Source organism: Mesoplodon mirus (assembly GCF_964341445.2).
Source record: "Mesoplodon mirus genome assembly, chromosome: 12".
Lineage (NCBI taxonomy): Eukaryota > Metazoa > Chordata > Mammalia > Artiodactyla > Ziphiidae > Mesoplodon > Mesoplodon mirus.
The window spans coordinates 8,289,979-8,310,898 of record NC_138988.1 but is presented as its reverse complement, the minus strand read 5'-3'; the positions used below and the strand labels follow the sequence as shown (position 1 = coordinate 8,310,898).

General features: G+C 51.3%; 1 protein-coding gene across 1 annotated transcript; it reads left to right on the top strand.

The window, feature by feature from the left end:
* Positions 1-2,620: 2,620 nt before the first annotated feature.
* On the top strand, positions 2,621-15,578 carry CAV3 (caveolin 3). Its single transcript, XM_082638493.1, has 2 exons — positions 2,621-2,818; positions 15,190-15,578. Exons 1-2 carry the CDS (start codon positions 2,705-2,707, stop codon positions 15,529-15,531), a joined length of 456 nt encoding a protein of 151 aa, XP_082494619.1. The 5' UTR covers positions 2,621-2,704; the 3' UTR covers positions 15,532-15,578.
* Positions 15,579-20,920: the final 5,342 nt, after the last annotated feature.

The following is a 20,920-nucleotide window of genomic DNA, read 5'->3' as shown; positions in this document are numbered from 1 at the left end:
ACCCACAGCTCCCTGCAAGTTCATCACACTCCGCGGAGTCTGCAGTGCTGCGGGGCCGCCCGCATCCCCTACAAGGCAGCAAACTCCTCCAGGCGGGGACCACATGAATCCCCACCCCCCACAGCCTCCAGGACCCGCCGCCTGCCTGCCAGCCACGTGCTGCTTTAGGCCGGACCCTGCATTGGTCACTGGCTTTTCATGTCTACCTCTCACGGAAACTGTGCAGTCGGCCAGCTCCGGCTCCCGGGCTCTTCTCCGGTGCGTCCTCAGCACCGGCCATGAGCCACACACCCAGTAAGCTGAGATAGCGGGTCACTCATCTGCGGTCACCATCCACTGGGCACAGTGAACACACCAGCACCAAGTCGCTCCGTGTTGAATGAAAAAATGGCCCCAGGAAAGCTTCCCTAGATACAGAGGAGCTGAGCTCGCCTGGTTTTAAATGCTGTCTGTGAGGTGGGGGCATTCTCTGAACCGCCAGGGCTCCCTGTGCAGCTCGCTTCCCAAGCTCAGGTGGAAATTACGGCAGAGTGGATCCTTTCCGAAGCAGAGACACGATCCCATAGGAGACAAAGCAGAGATGGGGCGAGCAGAGGCGTTTCTCTCTCTCATCTTAGCCCCTCGTGCTGTTCCAGACGGAAACATCTTCAGGGCATCCAGTCTCTGGAACATCAGAGGGGTTCTGGACCAGCCACCACGCAGCTCCAAGGCAGATGCAGAAATCCCTGCCTGCAGAATCCCCTCTGGACATCAGGCCTCTCTATTAATGAAGCCACAAGGCCCAAGGCCGAAGCTCCGGCTGCTCTCGGGGATCAGGGCCTACTCTGGGTCTGAAAGAAAACGGTGACCGCTGTTCCCACCACGTGCACACAAACCCTCGCCCAGAGCCGCTCCAGACTGGTTTCTGAACAGCGTTGTGACTGCTGGTCCTTGAGGCCGGCAAAGGTTCATCTCTCTTCTCTCACCTGGAAGCCAGGTGGGCATCACCTGAGCAATGGCAGGGGCCAGTCTCCCCTATTTTGGTAACTACCCTTGCAAAGGAACAGGGCGGCTTATTTTTATAAATAAAGTTTCACACAAACGTGCTCCTTGATGTACGCACTGTCTGTGGCTCCTTTCAGGCTTCGCGCTGCAGAGTTGAATCACTGTGACAGAGACTGTAGGACCCACAGAGGCTGAAACCCGGGTCAACTTCCTGGGCACGCAACCCCAGGACCCCAGCTTCGAAGATGCCACGAGCTCGGTTTAATGCTCTGCTGCCACCACCTTGAAATGTGGAATCCCTGTTTAACAAGGGGCGCCACAGTTTTGTTTTTCACCGGATCCTGTAAATTCTGTAGCCAGTCCTGCCTAAGTGTTTACTATCCGGCCCCGAAGTCTGCCCAGCTCTCTACTTTTCCAATCCTTGATTCCCTTTCACTCTCTGACTTCACAAGTCTGACCTCGCGAAGCTCAGCCCTTTCTGGAGCAGCCTATTGCCTGAGAGTCAGTTCTTCCTTAAGAGAAACCCCACCAGCTATCACTATCAAGAGAGCCTACAAGGAGCCAGGCACTGGGCTGAATGAAGCCAGAGTGCCACAGTGTGCCACTTACGTACCCGTCCTTGGGACCAGCCAGAATAAATCTCATTCCTTAAGTTTTCAGGGACTTAAGTAAAGTTCATCTGTTTCTCCCTGCTGAGCCTTCTCTTCTCCAACCCAAAATTGTTCTGTTTCTCATTAAGACATGTTTCAAGCTCCTGCACCAACTTACTCAGCCTCTCTAGATACCGTCTAGTTTCCCAAGGCCCCAAACAAGGCTCCAAGTGTAGTCTGACCAGTGCAGAGTTTGGTAGCTTGGTCACCTCCATTATTCTAGATGATATATCTCTATTTATGCATCCTGAGATCACACTGCCCTTTTTGGAAACGATTCCAAAAAATCCCCAAGATCTCTGGTAGGAGAAGAGCAGAACAGAAAGATGGAGGGCTGGTGCCTGATGACGTCATGGAGCCACCACAGTAGCTCTGAACTACCTATTTGTGTTATGTGAGAGAGAGAGAAAAATAAAAGCCCCTGCCTTGGACAAGCCTGCTTCAGGCCACCAAACAGCAGGGCAGGTACCACCTGCTCCAACGAGAATCCCCACCAGGGAGCATTTCTGTTCCGAAGCCTTTTCTCCCACGAGCTCATCTCCTCCTTTCCACAAGGGTAGACAGAGCCCCGATCGTTATTATTATGGCCCCATTTTACAGGTGGGGACATGATGGCCCAGAGAGGCGAGGTGTGCCCAAGCTCACACACCCAGCAAGAGGTTGAGCTGGGGGCTGAGCCCACCTCCTTCCCACAGGAGCCCAAATGCAAATACCAGGGTCCAAATACCAGCAGCCAAATACCAAATACCGGCAGCCAACCACGGGGGCACCAGGAGACACCAGGCCCTTGGCTCGTGCACGAGGCCCAGCGCCCGTGCAGCCCCCTTTAAGGAGCGCTGGGCCTTCCTGCAGGGCTCCAGTCTTAATTTTAGCTTGGAGGCCTGCCACCGGAGCCTTCAGCCAGCGGCAGGCTGAAGTTATGCGGGACAGCTGTCAGCCGGCATGCTGGGTGGGGCCTATTTAGCCACCAGGGGCACAAGTCTGGGGACACTGGTGTCCCTGCCCCAGGTCTTTTCAGCCCCGCTGGCCACACGGCTGCGATCTCCTCCCGCAGGTCACCCAGCTCCACGATGATGGCTGAGGAGCACACAGACCTGGAGGCCCAGATCGTCAAGGACATTCACTTCAAGGAGATCGACCTGGTGAACCGGGACCCCAAGAACATTAACGAGGACATAGTGAAGGTAGGCTCGAGGGCCCCGGCGCCCCCCGCCTGCAGGGTGCCAGGTTGGGTGCTGGAAGGGGCAGGGTCTGCTCCCGCGCAATCGGCTTCCCTGGAAAGAGGCCTGTTCCTCTGTCTTCTCCAAATCCCCCCCACCCCACGTCCCACAAACCAGCTTGTACCCCCAAAGAGCCTTTAGTGTCAACAAGAGCAAAGAATCGCCTGCACATACAGGACCATCGACCGGGGCGGGGCAGGCGAGTCGCAAAGGAAACTCTTTACAACTCCGTAGCTCTTCCCGTGTGCTCTTGGCCCTCGGCTGGGGACAGACAAGGTGGCCAAGTTGGGCCCTTTCCATGCCAGGGGCATTTTGCAGTCTCCACAGTGGGAGCGGGGTTAATCCCCAGAGGGCGGTTTCCATCAGGGCTGCTGGCCCCCTGCAGGGGCCCCTGCTGCCCCAGCCTGGGGGGCTGTACCCAGCACTCATGCCTGCTCCTGGCCTGACGCACGTTCAGCAGCCAGGCCAGGCCAGAGGCCTCTCAGAGGGCACCGGGACCCCTGAAAGGGAATCTTGTATGAGGGTTACCCTGCCTTCAGGTAGTGTCCCCCACGGCCATGCCTGAGTCAGGCCTCTTTCCTCACCCGATGCCATCAGCAACCTGGCTGCCTCCAGGGCCACCCCTCAGTCCAGCCTCCACCCGGTAGCCACAGGGATCTTACTACAGCAGAATTCCTGGGAGAAGGGTACCCACCAACCAGCATCAAAGTCACTGGAAGGGCCCTTAAAAGGGCAGGTACGGGGGCCTCCCGGGTGCTCTGAATACATCAGAATCACAGACCAGCGGTGTCCAGTAGAAATATAATGCGACCCATTATACAATCACCCTATGTCATTTTAAGTTTTCTAGCAGCCATGACTTTAAAAAGGAAAAACAAACAGGTAAAATTAATTTTCAAGATATTTCTCATTTAAGCCAGTATGTCCAAAATAGTATCATTTCGACGTGTAATCACTACAAAACAATTATCAGTGAACAATTGTATAACCTTTCTTCATCTTCAAAATCTAGTGTGTATCTGAGATGTCGGATGCATCTCAGTTCAGACTCCAAAGTTTTTATGAGAAACCCTTCTGTCTTTAGATTTCATATAATGAACAGTTGAAAACTGATTCACAAACTGTGCCAAACTGTGCCAAACATTCTTACAAGTTTCCCAATAACAGAATTAACTATCAGTTTTTACATTTCAATTAAAATTAAACACGATTTAGAATCCTTCAGTTGCACCAGCCACAGGTCAAGTGCTTGTACATAGCTCAAGGCCACTGGATTAGACAGCAGGGTTAAGGGCTTGTTCTAAAGGACAGCCCTGCGTGGTCACCTTCAGTGGGACACCTCCCATGCTGCATGAGTCTAACTTCCCCCCATGGCATTCGAACCCCAGCACATCTGGCCCCTACCTTCCTCTTCCACCTCCAGCTCCCATGCCGGGAACTGGCCACACCAACCGGAACACACTCCTGTGTCTTTGCCAGCAGCCAGCCTCCTCTCCTCCACGTGGTGGATGCCCACTCAGCCTTCGAGACCTGATTCAAATGTCACCTGCTCAGGAAGCCTTCCCCAACTCCTCCAAGCAATCAGGAGCTCCTTCCTCTGTGCCCTCACTTCACTCAGGGCATTTCCCTGTAACAGCTCACATTATGCTATTATTGTATTTATAAATATCATTTGTGGTGCAGAGAGGGTCATCACAGCACAGTTTGGGAAGTGCGGCGAAATTAGGGAATGAACGTTCCAAACTGAAAAGCACCATACAAACGTCAAACAGTATTTGTCGTGGTTTGTGCAGTGCGATCTAGACGGAATGGTCCCAGACTTGACACTAACAGATGTGGTTTCAAATCCAGACCCCTCTACTTAAAAACAATGACACTGGACCCCCTGTAAAATGAGCCTAATTTACTCCCCCAGGGTAAATGGATCTCAGAGCAGCGCTGTGCAATAGAAATAGACCGAGAGGATTGCATGAGATAAGAGGTTTGAAAATGCCTAACAGCGTCCCTGGCACACAGCAAGGGTGTGCAAATGTGAGCTGATTAGGAGCCTGGAGGAGCTTGCAGGACAAGAGAGCTAAGCCAGGGCTGGTGTTGACACTCAGGTTCCCCTCTGGTGGGCCCTAGCCGGCTGTGGGAATGCAAAAGAGGACCCTAAGGGAGAATGTGTTTTCTGAAGGATCCCGCAGCAGGTGACAAGTGGAGAGAGGCTCTTGGGTCCCAGTGAGCCAGGAGAGAGCTGGCTCCAGGCTCGAGGCCTAGATTATAATCCAAGGGAGCAATGGGGGCGGCCACACAGATACAGCTGCTTATGCAGCCTCCCAGGGGGCTGGGAGCTACCCTCTCCCGGAGGCCCTGAGCCCCAGAAAACCATGCCTCAAAGGTGAAGCAAAAGGCCCACAAATGTTCTTGTCGAGAGGAGATGATTATTTGGTGTATTTACTGGACATTCCCTGGTTTGGGAACTTATTTGACTTTTTCTCTCATTTTTAATGCGTGAGAGATGAAAACGTTTTGAAATTTAGAACAGGGATTCTAAAACAGAACCAGATAAATACCACAGACAGGTTCTAGAAGACTTCAGGTTGGTGTGATGGGATGTGAAAGAATGAAGAAAAGGAAGAAATGGGAGAGAGCGTGGCTGAAAGAGAGAGGTCCATCTGAACAGGCTGGCCTTCGGGTCACCTGGATGTCTTTCATCGACCAGGGAAAGGACCGGGGGGCGGGGGGGAGGACAAGGGACCGAGGGGGTGAGGGGGACACAGATGGAGAGAAAGAGAAACAAGGTCAGGCCAAGATGAAGGCTGGAAAGGCTCCCGTTGGGGTGGTGTCATATGTGGTAACAGGCTCCACGTGTGTGAGAATGATGCCGTAAGACGGTAGAGTAAGACAGGCTACAGAGACCCAAGTCTAGTCCCAGCCCTGACTCTAGCTTGCTGTGTGACCCTGGGCAAATCCCTTTCCCTCTCTGGGCCTGAGTCCCTAGTGTAGACAGAGGCCGGGTGGAGAAAAGGGAGACCCGTTCCCTCCACCGCCAGCTGCTGAGGTTTCACACAGGAAAGACAAGGGTGAAGAGCAGGAGACGCGCCCCCCGGGTCCTTGGACTTGACCCTCAGCAGAAGGAGGGGATCCCTCTGGATTTCTAGAGTCAAAACGTTCCCAAACTTCCCTGAGCAAGGCCTGGTGCTACCCGTGAACCCAGGCTGGAAAGTGAGTGCCAACAGCAGAGGGAGAGCCCCGCACAGCCCGGCAGACTTGACTGTAGTCTCCCAGCTCCGGGCCGGGCCTGGGAAGAGGGGAGGCTCGCCTCATTCCCTTCACCCCCACCATCACCACCATTCATGGAACATCGATTCCACGAGTCATTCCTGCGCGCCTGCTCCGTTCCAGGCACTGTGCTGTCGCAGAGGACGTGGCAATGAGCAAGTGAGACCCACTGCGTGTAGGGCCCATGCTAGGCTCTCGGGGGGGCGGGAAAGGAGGCCAGCAGTCCCTGGCACTCCAGGTGGTCAGCGAGGACACCATTCCCTTCAGACCCAGATTGCAAAGCCTCCAGCCCCTTCCTCGTGCATTCCTGCAGGGCCCCAGTCCCACCCCAAAGTCCACCAGTTATTTGTGAGAGGTCTCAGGGCTTTCTCATCGACATCCCTCCCCCTCCCCAACTCACACTTAGGCAGCCGGGCCCTAGAGCAGGGACACCTGAACCCAGCGGCAGGCAGCTTCTGGTTTCAACCACTCTCCCCTCAGGCACTCAGAGCCGGCTCTTCAACCAGGGCCGAGGAAGAGACCTGACCCCAGCCCATCACACTAGTTCCCACCTACCTCCAACCCACATCTGCCACAAGACCCTCCCCCTTCCGAAAAGCACACAGACAGCACCTTCTGCCTCTCAGCTTAGGCTAACAAACACCCAGAGGACCCAGTAACCCTCCTTCCCCCAAGGTCTCCAAACTCTGCTCCCAGTGTGGGCCCATCTGGACGCCCTGTTTCACAAAGATGAAACTGACCTGGTGCTTCCTCTTGAGAAGAATCCAACAGATTCCAAGAATCCAAGAATTCCAACAGACAGAGAAGATGAGACTAAAAACAATGAGAATGCACAGGAGGAGGTGCGAAATGCCTTAAATCAGTGCCAGATGAAGGGTCATGGGAAGGAGGAAGACATCACTTTCATCTGGGAAAACGAGGCACCAGCTTCATGGAGAGGTGGTATCCAAGGTGCATAAATAATAGGAAAAATGTAAAATGTGGAAAGGGGGCATCAGGCTTTCCAAGAAGAGGGAACCAAACAAGCAAAGGCCACAACGTAGAGAAGAATGATGGGCAGAGGCGGAAAACGTGAGGAACGGGTATTGCCACTCCCCTGCCTATGTCTGTGGCAGACATTACTAATGGATCACAGCACGTTTCCAGGAAGCCATGGACCATGAGCCAGGCTGAGTTGGCCCACAGGCGAAACCTCTTTGCTACGCTGTCTGCAGGCGAACAATGGGACTAGGAGCATCTGAAAGGGAATTTGTGGGAGAGGAGGCAGAAGGGGCAAGTTGAGGCTGAATTAGGAAAGGTCATGACCTGCCAGGCATTCCCCATTGGCAATTCCTTCATTTTGGAAAGTACCCCTGGCAAGTACCTCTAAGAAGGGCTATACACTGGATTAACTCACACTGAGGTATTTACAACAGTGTTATAGGGACTCCTGTGTATCAACTAGAGTTTTTAAAAACGTCCACTTGGGGAGCTTGTGAAAATGCAGATTTCTGGGCCCTGACACCAGAAATTTTATAAGGCAGGGCCGGTGAATGTTTTGTACTTTAAAGTACAAACAAGTCCCCCTTGTCCTATAGAAGACAAACCCGTAGTCCAGAGTTGTCACCAGTTTCCCCTAAAGACACAGCATATCAGTTATCCACTGCTGTGTGACAAATCACCCTAAAACTCGATGCTTAAAGCAACAAGCCTTGGAGGCTCTCAGTTCTGTGGGCTGAGCAGCCTCAGTTGGGCAGCTCTGCTGGTCTCACTGGCGGCCTCTCACGCAGCTGCAGCAGCATCTCCTCTACAGCATTCTGGTGGTTAAAGTGCGTCACAGAGCAAGCCCAGACTCGCTATGGGCTGAGACTCTGTGCTGAGAGGCATGACCAATCTGGGATCATCTTTGGAGACTAGCTAACTTCCCCCCAGAAGCTGGTGCACAGCCAAGCCTACAACTCAACCCAGGGCCATTCCTACTGCTCTCCAGTCCACCGCACCAGCCTTCCCGAAGGCAGAGACTAAGAGGGCAGGGAGGGAAGGGAAGAGACGGGCAAGGGACAGGGCTCACTGAGATCTGATGGGGACTCCTCTGGTGGATCCCTTCACTGCCCCCCCCCACCCCGGTCACCCTCTGTTATCTTGGTCTCTTCACAGTTCCTTTATATGAACCCGTGTCCTTACCTTCAGGCCAGGTACTCCAGGCACCCCCTGTAGGATGCCCTGGACCCCAAGATCCCACTAATCCCTGGCCCCCCTCTTCCTGCCCTCAGAACCAGCCTGTGTTGCGTTCTTGCCTCACCTGCTGCTGAGGTACCCGGTCCTGCGATGACCCTGATCAGGGAGACAGCAGGGGAAATTCAGGCTCAGGCTTTGGTGTCAGGCCAGCGTGGGCTCCACCCCTGCTTGTCCCTTACAGGCTGGGCGAAATGCTGGATATAAGACATGGCCAGAAACCGACACCTACAAGGGCCAAATTGTGGGCGTTACTATGGTTATCCCAGATTGTATAGAATTCTATTTTTTTAATTATTTTTTTTGGAGTACAGTTGATTTACAATGTTGTGTTCATTTCAGGCGTACAGCAAAGTGAATCAGTTATACATATACACACATCCACTCTTTTTTAGATTCTTTTCCCATATAGGTCATTCAGAGTATTAAGTAGAGTTCCCTGTGCTATACAGTAGGTCCTTATTAGTTATCTATTTTATAGATAGTAGTATGTATATGTCAATCCCAACCTCCCAATTTATCCCTTGCCCCCTTTCCCCCTTGGTAACCATAAGATTGTTTTCTACATCTGTGACTCTAGTTCTGTTTTGTAAATAGGTTCATTTGTGCCATTTTTTTACATTCCACATATAAGCGGTATCATATGGTATTTGACTTTCCGGGTCTGACTTACTTCCCTCAGTATGACAATCTCTAGGTCCATCCATGTTGCTGCAGATGGCATCGTTTTGTTCTTTTCTATGGCTGAGTAATATACCATTATATAAATATATAGGTACCATATCTTCTTTATCCATTCCTCAGTGGGCATTTACATTGCTTCCATGTCCTGGCTATTGTAAACAGTGCTTCAGTGAACACTGGTGTACATGTATCTTTTCAAATTATGGTTTTCTCCAGATATATGCCCAGGAGTGGGATTGCTGGATCATATGGTAGCTCTGTTTTTAGTTTTTAAGGGACTCCATACTGTTCTCCATAGTGGCTGTTACCAATTCACATTCCCACCAGCAGCATAGGAGGGTTCCCTTTTCTCCATACCCTCTCCAGCATTTATTGTTTGTAGACTTTTTGATGATGGCCATTTTGACTGCTGTGAGGTGATACTTCATTGTACTTTTGATTTGCATTTCTCTGATAATTAGTGATGTTGAGCATCTTTTCACGTTATTACCAATTATAACACAGGAAGCAGAGCTTTGCCATTTCTCAGCTATTCTGCAGCTATCACCTCATTTTAGCTTTAACTTTACAGGCCAGTGCTTCTCAGGCTATCTGGGTGAAAGGCCAGTTTTATTATTATTATTCCAATCTGTTGTACACCAGAGTGTCAATAAAAAGTCAATAAAAATTAACTACTAGAGAGATGAAGTGAAAAATAGGCATTGACAATGTAAGCTCCAATTTTTATTATTATTAGAATCAACAGACATAAAATTATTGGCTCAAATCACTGTGACTATTTCCAAATGCCTATTCTCAACTTCTGTACTTGCCTTGTTGGGAAGGGGGCAGTGACTGTGGACCACTCTTTAAATAGCAAGGTAATAGGTGAGAAAACCAAGACCCAACAAAGCTAAGCCACTCCTTTGGGTCTTAACTCCGAAACTAACTCCGTGTCACTAGGAATGTTGGTCCAATCCTCTCGGTAGAGTTAAAACAAACAAACAAAAAAACAGAGGCCCAGAGAGGGCAAGCACCAGGCCCCAAATCACACAGTGATTGGGCAAGTGGAAACTGGACCCAGATATGTCCCCCTGCCGAGAGCCGTTCCCCCCACCCACAGAGCGCCTGTCTGAACTGCGCAGGGCCCTGGATGCCCAAGGCCTGAGTCACGCAGGAATGCGGGGGAGGCATTTTTGAAGGGGGTGTGGCGTCTGCCCTCCCCTCAACCGCCGGCAGCGCTGGCTCTGCTGTCCTGCACCTTCCCCGCCCTCTTGGGGACGGCGGGAGCGGCGCTGGCCGGTTCCGATGAATCAACTGGCTGTCTTGCTGTTCCAAAAATAAATATGCCAGAGAAGGGGACACCAACCTTACCAGCAGCCCCTTTCTCCCCTTCGCACCGCCAGCCCCGCCTCCAGCTGCACACGGAGCCCTGCGGCTCCGCCCACGGCCCGAGCCCCCTGCCCTACACTCGCAGAAGCAGCCATCTCCCCTCCACCTCCGGAAACGAATTAAGAAATGAAGTCACCGTGCGCCTCTGATACACTGGCGCGTCCGCCTAGGGCTGCCTGAGCCGGGCCTTATAAATATCTCCCCAAACTAGTGCGGTGACCAGATAGCGGTCTCAGTGCTCAGTCCTGATTAGGAACGGCCTCCTCCTCCCAGGACTACCTGTCCCTCTGAGAGCATATTTTCACATTCACAGACAACGGAGCAGTTGCCCTGTGCACAGTGCCTAAGGCAATTACTGGAAATAATTCAAATGCCACCAACAACAGCTTCTGCCTTGTGCAAAAAAAAAAATCATTAAAAGACATAACAGAGAGATCCTTGGGGGCAGGATTATTACCATAGCAGAAAAGGAGGGAAAAGAGGACCCCATCCATCTTATCGGCGCAGGTTAAGTACGCATGCACACACTCATTTATGACCAGGTAGGTTGGAGAACTGTCGTACTTATGATCTGGGTGTCAACAGCTTTTCTGAGATATATTTTCATAGGAACTTCAGAGCAAGTGAACAAACGATTACTGTCACTGGGCAGCTACCATGTATTGTACTAAGCATTGCCCAAGAGGAGGTGTGCCCAGCACAAAGTGGGTGCTTGATAAATATTTGTTTGGATGAATGGATGGATGGATATGAATTGGTGGATGGATATGGATGCATGGATAAGAGGATGGATGGATGGAGAGGCTGATAAATAGGTAGATGGATATGAATGGATGGACGCATATGGATAGACTGAGGGATCCATGGATGGATGGATAGGCGGGTGGATGGATGGGAGAATGGATAGATAGATGGATGGGTAAATGAACAGATGGTGGGAAATGGATAGATGGAAAAGCAATTTACTTCTATTCTTCATAGCAGGGTTGTAAGAAGTAGCAAACACATTTTACAGTTGAGGAAATGAAGCTCAAAGAGGTTATGTGCCCAAGTCACTCATCAGATCAGCAACTGCGCTGGTGTGCAAACCCACCTTTGGGACCTTAGCTTCCGGTTGAAGAAAGCGCTCTGTAACAGCTATCAGCAGCTAACAATTAGTGATCAGGGATTCTGTGCCAGGCAATGTTCTGAGTATCTACATGTATCTTATTCAATTCTCCGATAAACCTAATGAAATCAATCTAAGAAAACGAGGCATAGGAAAGCTAAGACACTTGCTGAAGGTCACAGAGCCAATAAGAGGAAGAGCTGGACTCAAACCTCAGCAGTGTGACTTCAGTCAAGGGCTCTTTTCCACTTTGTCGCCTCTTAGAGGCCAGACACAAATCATCAAACGTGTTGAATGGAGGAATACGCTGAAATAAGTGAACAAAGCAGGCTGGGCTGCCGAGGGGCAGGGGAATTGCTGCCTGCTTGGAGCAGAGTGGGTGGCCGCGAAGAAGGGGCTGGGGGCCCTGCCCTGGGGCAGGTCTCTCTGGCCAAAAAGGACCAGACCTCAGAGGGGACAGTCACCCTCCCTGAGAGCCGGCATCTGCCTCGGGGTCTGACCCTGGCTGGGGCCGCGTGAAGAGCTTAGATTAGAATCAGGACGCCCAGATGCACCTGTCTGCCCAGCTGGACGTGAGGAGGCAGGGCTGGGTCATCTGTGAGTGGGGAGACTCGGTCCTAAGGAACAGCCACAGGAGGGGCAGTAGAGGCCCCAGGCGCTGAATGGAAGAGAGGAGCAAGGAGGGAGAGCCTGCTGGATAAAGGCAGGGAGCACGCCTCCGCCCAAAGGCCTCCCTCAGCTGCCCAGGTTCCTGGGGCCACACCAGGATCCAGAGCCCAGCCCGGGTGCTAGGAGGCATCAGGCACAGGCCGGGCACGGCCATGATAGGGGAGGGGCGGGCTTCAGAGGTCAGAACAGCTCAGTCGGCAGGATCCAGGCCCTGGGGGTTTGACTGAATCTCCACAATCATGGTGCATGTACCAGGTCAACGTTGGAATGGTCCCCCAGGGCCTATAGTCCCCAGCTTCCTGGATCTGCAAGCAACAGCAGCTCTGGATTTCTGCCCATATAGACCAGATGTAGAAAGATGCCAGCCCTTTCCATCCACTCTCCAAAGCCATGGGACGTTCCCCAAGCACCTTGGGCCTTCTTTTCCAAACATCCAGCACACTACTCCTGCATCTCTGCCTCTGAACCCCCAGCCCCCCAAATTCCCAGCCAGCCACCACCTCCATCTCCAAGAAGCCCTCCAGGGAGAAGTGCCATCCTTTCCAAGGAGATGAGGACCATATTCATATTCTTCCTTCCAGCCCTTCCCTTCCATCCAGGGGGCCATATGAGAGGTTATGTGACCTCCGCTAAACCCCTGCAGAGAGAAAGCTGGAGGTTGAGATTTACGAGCGGGTCCCGGAAGGACCTCTGCCCACCCAAGTCAGCTTTTGAACATCGCCTGCAGCCTGAAATCTCACCCCGTGAACTTTGCTCCCCATCAACGTACCACCCCCAGGGTGGGGCTGCATCCTCAGCTGTCTCCGGGGGGAACCAAGGCCCTGAGGCCTGGCACAGGAGCTCAGAATCCAGCCACATGAGAAGAACAGGGCTCAACACTGGACATACAACATGGTCATGTCCACTTCCCCCCACCAAAAGAGTTACACTGGAAAGAAAAACACCAAAGCGATAATAATTTCAGTACTAGAGAAATACACATGGGAGATGCTTGTGTTTTGTTTTTGCTATTCCCTTAACTTTCTGCAGTGTGGCTATGTTATAAGAAAAAGTAATTTTAATAATAACTTTAGGCGTAGAGAGAATCCCCTTCCCCTCCAACAGTGGGAAAACGGTTCACTTGAGAGTTGAAGTTTGAGCTCTGGCATCACTGGTCCCCACTCCCCCCGCCAATTAGTCTGATCCATTCATGCATTCATTCAACCAACTACTATGAAAACAGCCCAGGAACACACAGCCCCCATGTTACAGACAAGACGGCTAAGGCTCAGTGCCACTAAATGAAGTCACATATGAGAAAGTAGCTATGACGGTGCTTAATGCACAGCAGAGATTAGCGAAAAGTTAAGTGACTTGGAAGAAAGCAATCTTTTGTATTTCTTCCGTCTTCCCCAATGGGGCCTCCATCACCATTTCGTGGGATACGTGAGCAGGATTCTCTGAATGCCCCCGTTCCTCCTCGCAGCTGCAAAGGAGGGATGGGGTGGGCAGCGGCAGAGGAAGGTCTGAGGTCGCTGCAGGACCAGCGTGGGGAGAGCAAAGCCTGTGTCCTGATACCAGGACAGACACCAGATGCCTCCACCAGCCAGGGTGGCGCGGCCCTCACCTCACCACGTGCCGGATCCTAACACAGCTCTCAGGCCTCTGCACCTCCCTCTAAACACCTCCAAGACCCCAAAGCGGGCGGGATTCGGCGGGGCTCCCAACTCGCCCCCCACGTGCATCCTCACAGCTGCGGCAGCCAGAATGAGCCTCTCAAAGCTCAGATCAGAGATGCAGAGGACAGGCTGGTGGTTTCCAGAGGCGGGGAGAGGAGTGGTGAAATGGGTGAAGGGGCTCAACTGGTGCAAACTTCCAGTTACAAGATAAGTAAGTCCTGGGGATGTAAAGTAGAGCAAACTTCCAGTTACAAGATAAGTAAGTCCTGGGGATGTAAAGTAGAGCAAACTTCCAGTTACAAGATAAGTAAGTCCTGGGGATGTAAAGTAGAGCATGGTGACTACAGTTAACAATACTGTATGTAGCGTCTATTTAAAAGGTGCCAAGAGAGTAGTCATAAAAGGTCTCATCACACACACAAATACGTAACTATGTGTGGCGACACATGTTAACTGCACTCAGTGCGGTGATCATTTCCCTACATATACAAAATCAAATCATTCTGTTGAACACCTGAAATGAATATAATGTTAGATGTCAATTATACCTCAACTGAAAAAAAGCTCAGATCCAGCCGAGCCACACCGTGTGCAAAAGCCCTCAGTGGCTCTCATTGCACTCAAGCCCTCATGCCTGCCCCGCCTAGCCTCTCCAGCCTCCCTCCGGCCTGGGCCTGTGCTTGGCCTTCCAGAAGCACCTACATCTCCCCAAGAGCACACACTGTCTATCCCACTGGGTCGTAGCAGCTGGTGACCCAAACGCTCTTTTCCAGCCCACAACTCATCCTTCGCCCTGGCTACCTCTAGGTATCAGGTTAGCTAGATGTCACCTCCTCCAGGAAGCCTTACACCCAGGCTAAGTTAAATGTCACCCTGTGGGTGCACACGGCCTGTCCTTCCCTTACCGGAGCACTGGTCACTGTGGTGTAACTGCCTGCCATAAGCTCCAGGAGGGCAGGAACCTTTGCCTGTCCATCATCCTATCGGCAGGTACCCGGTACATCTTTCCAGGGTGACTGACTGTCCAGTTTCCTAGGATCACAAAATAACAGAATTCCAGAGCCACGGCTCATGGCCTGCCTCTAACTTAGTTTCTGTTAGTAAGTTACTCAACTCCTGGGGGCCTCTGATCCACGCGTGAGAGAGAGAAGTGGACTGGCTCTTGTGCCTCACTGCTCTGGGACAGCATCAGCATCACCTGGACTTGTCAGAAATGCAGAATCTCAGGCCCCACCCTGGACTCACTGGGGTCAGAATCCCAGGGGGTGGGGCCCAGCCACCTGGTTTAACAAGCCCCCCAGGGGGTTCTGACGCTTGAGAAGTGGGTGGCTGCTGTGACTTGAGGGTTCCCCCTCCCACCCCTGCAGGTGGATTTCGAAGACGTGATCGCGGAGCCCGTGGGCACCTACAGTTTTGATGGCGTGTGGAAGGTGAGCTACACCACCTTCACCGTCTCCAAGTACTGGTGCTACCGCCTGCTGTCCACGCTGCTGGGGGTCCCGCTGGCCCTGCTCTGGGGCTTCCTGTTCGCCTGCATCTCCTTCTGCCACATCTGGGCGGTGGTGCCCTGCATCAAGAGCTACCTGATCGAGATCCAGTGCATCAGCCACATCTACTCGCTCTGCATCCGCACCTTCTGCAACCCGATCTTCGCTGCCCTGGGCCAGGTCTGCAGCAACATCAAGGTGATGCTGCGGAAAGAAGTGTGAGACCGGGTGGGCAGCAGGGGTGGCGGGGCAGGGGAGCCCGGCTGGGCTGGCCCCACCATCGGGCTCTGCGGGGCTGCCGGCAAGCTCTTTCTCCTTGGGGACCGCTGCTTCCCCCCAAGACGGGAGCACACAGAGTAGGGAAGCCGGAGAGAAAAGGCAGCCCGCCACGGAAGCGCAGTGGCCTTCCCTCCGCCCCCTGCCCCACCACAATGCCCCCCATGACCGGGTGCCAGGAAGATCATTGGCTAAGAGGCAGCTACCACAAATCTTTGCATTCACTTGTACTGTAACGGCATAACCCAGCCCTCAGCTCCCACCTGGACGCACCCCCTACCCCCCAGGAAACCACCAGTGACTGCTGGCGTTAGCAGGGTGGCTCCAATAAAGGGTATCCGGCTGCATCTGGGAAATGCTGTGTTTTGCATGTGTCCGTAAGGTGGGTCTGCATCCTGACCAGCTCCAGAAATATATTTCACTGCCCTGAGAAGCAGGAGGGGCAAGCTGGTCGGCCCTTCTCTCGGCCAAATGCAAGAACCAGATTTTGGTTTCTCTGGGAATTCTTGTTTGCTGGGTATCTGTTCCTTGGGAGATTATTTCCTATTGATTTCTGTTGCCCCTGGGCCAGCCAGTGGTCACCCACAGAAGAAAATGGCCGCTGGGTTAAAAGGGGAAGGTGATACTCCCTGGGCACCACTGAGGGCAGGGCCTGGGTTCAAAGCTCCCCTTTGGCTCAGACACTGAGCCCCTGGCACCGCCTCTTGGCATGTACACCCTCAGCCCCGCAGATGTGACGATGGCATAAGGCCCCGTTCAAGCATATGTGGACTCACCATGGAAATAAAATGGAACTAAATGGCAATGGAAAGGACATATCCCACCTCCTGCCCACCTACACTCAGCAGCAACAAAACAACAAAACCCCCAGAAATCTTACATTCTTTAGGGATGCTTTCCCCAAGGGTGTTATCCAGAACTAAGTCCTCAGAAAAAGGAGGGGGGTGGCTTTTGCGCTTAAATTTGTTTGGAAAATGCTCCATATTTCTCTTAGAGATTTTTCAATAGACATTAGTACATTAAAGGCTCTGACAAGTCCCACAGAAAAGAAAGCTGTTGAGGCCAATAGCCCCCAACCCTATTTGACCCTTTTTTTTTTTTCATGCAACACCCATTTAAGTCTCATAAAATTCAGGTTCCAAAACACTTGGCCTGTTTTCAGAGGCATCACCTCACTGGCACCCGCCCATGCACCCAAGGGTCCTGGGGGCAATGAGGTAGAGGGAACCGCACATGAACCAGAGACAAGGCACAGGCAGCCTTGCCTCTGCCTCTCCTCCTAGTTGCCTGCTCTGGCCTCAGTTTCGTCATCCATGAAATGATCTCTAATGTCCACTTTAGCTCTTTTTACCCATTTTCGTTTTTTCGAGTATCTTCGTATGACATTTTCAAACACAGGGTGATGTTGAAAAGATTTGCTGTGAACACCTATCTACCCGCTATCCAGGTTCTACGATTCACAGTTTACTGCTCCTCCTTTGTTGCATCGCCATTCATCTTTCATCCACCAATCTCACCTTTCTTTATGCATTTTTAAATAAGCTGCAGATACTGGTATATTTTCCTCCTGAACACTTCATCATCATCCCTTACTTTTTGCAAACAAGGAAGTCACCGCCCAGAGAGGTCAGCAGACTTGCCAAAAGGTACACAGCTAGCCACATTCGTGCTGTGGTTCCAGGCAATGCTCTCTGCTCTACCTGGGGCTCTTCATGTTCTCAAGTGGACTCAGAGCCCAGGCTCCTCCCGCTGACAGGTTTAAAGCCAACGTCGCTTACTCCCTCGCAAAGGGCCTCCCCATCAAACGTCTCTCACATTGTTAGGCCATCCGTTTCAGACTTAGAATCTTGGGTTATGCAGACTTTTGACCACCGCCGCATTTGCTGTGACCTGACTTGACCCTGACTCCTATTTTTCAAGCTGGCTCTCCTTCTCTAAGGGCCAGGCTACGGCAGGTGCTCCAGCCCCCGTGAAGCTCATGGGGCTGGAGAAAGGACACACATCTAGATGCATGTATGTCTGAGGCGTTGTTCCTTCTGGGGACCCCCGGCCCCGAGAAGTAGCAGGCAGGACAGTACGCTGGGGGCGTGATGAAAACGGGCCAGAGGAGGGGGTGGCATTTTGCTCTCTCTCATACGCAACGTCCAGCTCATCAGGGACTCTTGTTTAAGACGCAGGTTGTGATTCAGTAGTGGAGCCCGGGAACAAACACAAAACCACTTGTGATTCTGCAGGTGGCCCCCATATCCCACTTGAAGAAATATGCCTTAGGGTCCCTTCAAGGTGACAATCTAGAATTCCATTATGTCCGGAGTTAGACAGTGGCACATGTGGGTGTGGCTACACCGTACAAGAGGTTTGTTCCTGGCTCTTAGAGCATCTTCCGACAGAACTCTGATAAATGAGAGTACCTGTGACCCAAGAGATTGGGACCAGGTCCCCTCCTGCCCCCCACAACCCCGCACCTGCCACAGCTCAGATGCACCTGTGTCATAATCAGGCAGATTTATGGCAATTCAAGGGAAGCCGGCAAAGAAATCCAAGTCTGTAAGCCACCAGATATGGTCACTGTTCTCAGGCTAAAGAAAGAAGGCAAAGCAATCTATGGAAAAAAATGTTTATTAAGTGCACCTTTTATAAAGCAGCTAATGAAGCAGGCATCTCATTATCGGGCACATCATTCACCAATGAGCACAGACAGCAAGTGCCACAGGAAGTCACCAAGTAGAACAAAATCGAGGCATTCACATTTTGCATTTAGGGGCATTTCATCACAATTAAACACAAACGGTCGAGCACTTTGAAACCAGGATCTTCTTAAAAGGCAGCTTCCTGCAGTCATAACCCGTAGACCCATCCCCCAAGGGAGACCAAACGGTGTGACAGACTTTTTTTCAGGGCCTAAAGAAATAAGGCTCAGAGTCCTCAAGTGTTCGCATTTCACTTTTCAACATCAGAACAATGGAACATTCCGGAAGAAAATCTGCACACTCCAATTTATCGGCACCTCCAGGCATGCGTTAGGTTTGTAAACAGGCCTGAAACTGTGGGCAAAGGTGGCTGGAGGACCTTAGGAGTGGGGTCCAGAGGAGGACAGAAATGACCGAGCCCGAGGCAGCGTCCTGGACCCCCACTCTCCTTCTTCCAGACTTGGGTTGGGGAAAGAGCAAGCGATTGTGAAAACACTCTCCAGGACGAGACTGGGAGTGGAGGGGCATGTAGCCAGCGGCGCTGCTGGAATCAAATGTCACTGACTGGCTACAAAAGACTCCTGTGCCATAATGAGAGCCAAGGTCCCAACCAGAGCTTTCACGGGAGAAGAATGAGGAAAGCGTCCCAGTTGGTTCTGGTGCCCAAGAACCTTGCAACTCCTGGGTTCTCAGCAAGGTTGTGCCTGTGGTGAGAAAAATCTACTGAGTGGCTGTCTCCTTGATCCCCAGTGGCCTCTGGCGGCTGCTAGGATGGCAACTTCCCTGGGAACAGCAGAGAATGGGGCGTCTCTGGCTGGTGAGCAGAGAGGCTCAAATGCCAACAGACCTCACCACTGCTGCACTTGCACCCAGGGTGCCCAGTGTCCTGGATGCGGGCACGGAACCCCAAACCAGCATCCTGTTAGCTTCCCAAAGAGCCAGGACTGGCCGGTGTTGACACTAAGCGCCCGTCACAGCAACGCTGCACTGCCTCCGGGTCCAAAGATGACACCGTCCTCAGTCTCCAGTTATACTGAAGATCTTGTCCTAAATGCTGGGGTTTCGAACGCTGGCATTTCAGTGCACGCCTCTCTTCTTCCTGAACATAGAGACCCTGCTAGCTCGTTCTACTGTGTGCGTGTGTATGTGCACGTGTGTGTACAATGCAGTGTGGAGGGAGGAGAGGAAAGTGTGTGTGGAGACCTGGGGCTTTGGGAAGTGCTCCTGCTGTGTCACAGTGAGTCCAAAAATATATATGTGCAAATAAAACAAGTGCCCCAGAGTGCCAGTGAGCTGGCCAGTCCCAGTCAGAAGACCTCTGACCTATAACGTCCTGTATTTAACGACTAAAGGCGTTTCTTGGACACGGTCATGTTGTACCTCAAGGCTGAGAGGACATCTGACGACATGTTTACTGGGTATTATCAGTGCTGGTACTTTTGCTGAAACCGGAAACACCATCTTTCACAGGAAAACTGAGTAAGAAAACCATGGATTCTTCTGAAATGGTGAGTCAGTGAGAAACAAAAGTTCTGGGCGGTAAGAGATTCCAAGAAATGCATCTTTCAAGCTGTTTGCCTCTGAATTCAGCTCGTCAACATTTTTTTAAGTATTTAAGTTAGTGGCTTTTAGCATATTCTCAAAATCGTGCACATCATTAACCCCAGAAAATTTTCATCACCACAAAGAAAGCCCATATGGGGCTCAGCAGTCACTCCCCACCCACCCCAGCCTCCAGCCCCTGGCAACCACTGTTGTATCATTTGTCTTGGTAATTTTGCCTATTCTGGGCATTTCATATAAATGGAATCATGTAGTATGTGGCTTTTCGCAAGGCTTCTTTCACTTAGCATGATGTTTTCAAGGTTCATCCACGTTGGAGCCTGTGTCAGTACTTCCTTTCTTCCCATAGTTCAATAATGTGCCATTGTATAGATATATTACATTTATTTATCCGTTCATCAGTTGGTAGGTATTTGGGTTATTTCCATTTTTGGCTATTATGAATTATACTGCTATAAACATTTGTGGACAAGTTTTTGTGTGTATATATGGTTCCGTTTCTCTTGAGTAAATACCTAGGAGTAGCATTTCTGGCTCATATGGTAATTCTATGTTTAACTTTTTCAGGAACTGCCAAACTCTTTTCCAAATTGGCCACACCATTTTACCTTCCCACAAGCGATGGAGGAGAGTTCCAATTTCTCTCCATCCTTGCCAGCACCTATCACTGCCCATATCTTTGATTAGAGCCATTTAGTGGGTGCGCAGTGCTATTTCACTGTGGTTTTGATTTGCATTTCCTTCGTGAGTAATAATACTGAGCATCTTCTCATGTGCTTATGGGCCACTTATCTCTCTTCTTTGGAGAGATACGAAAATATGTCTATTCACTTGTTTATTCAAATATGTTGCCCATTTTTTAAACTGGGTTATTTGGCTTTTCATTCTTAAATCGTAAGAGTTCTTGATGTATTCTAGATACAAGTATATGGCTTCCAAATATTTTCTTCCATTCTATGAGCTGTCATCACTTTCTCGATAGTGCCCTATGAAACACAAAAGTTTTGTGCCCCATTTTGAGGAGGTCCAATTTATCTATTCTTCCTTTGACTTCTGTTTTGGGTGTCATTATCTAAGAAACC

Coding starts and splice junctions, on each gene's coding strand:
- CAV3 (XM_082638493.1), top strand. CDS start 2,705: ATGATGGCTGAGGAGCACACAGACCTGGAGGCCCAGATCGTCAAGGAC. Junction 2,819..15,189: donor TTAACGAGGACATAGTGAAG/GTAGGCTCGAGG, acceptor CCACCCCTGCAG/GTGGATTTCGAAGACGTGAT.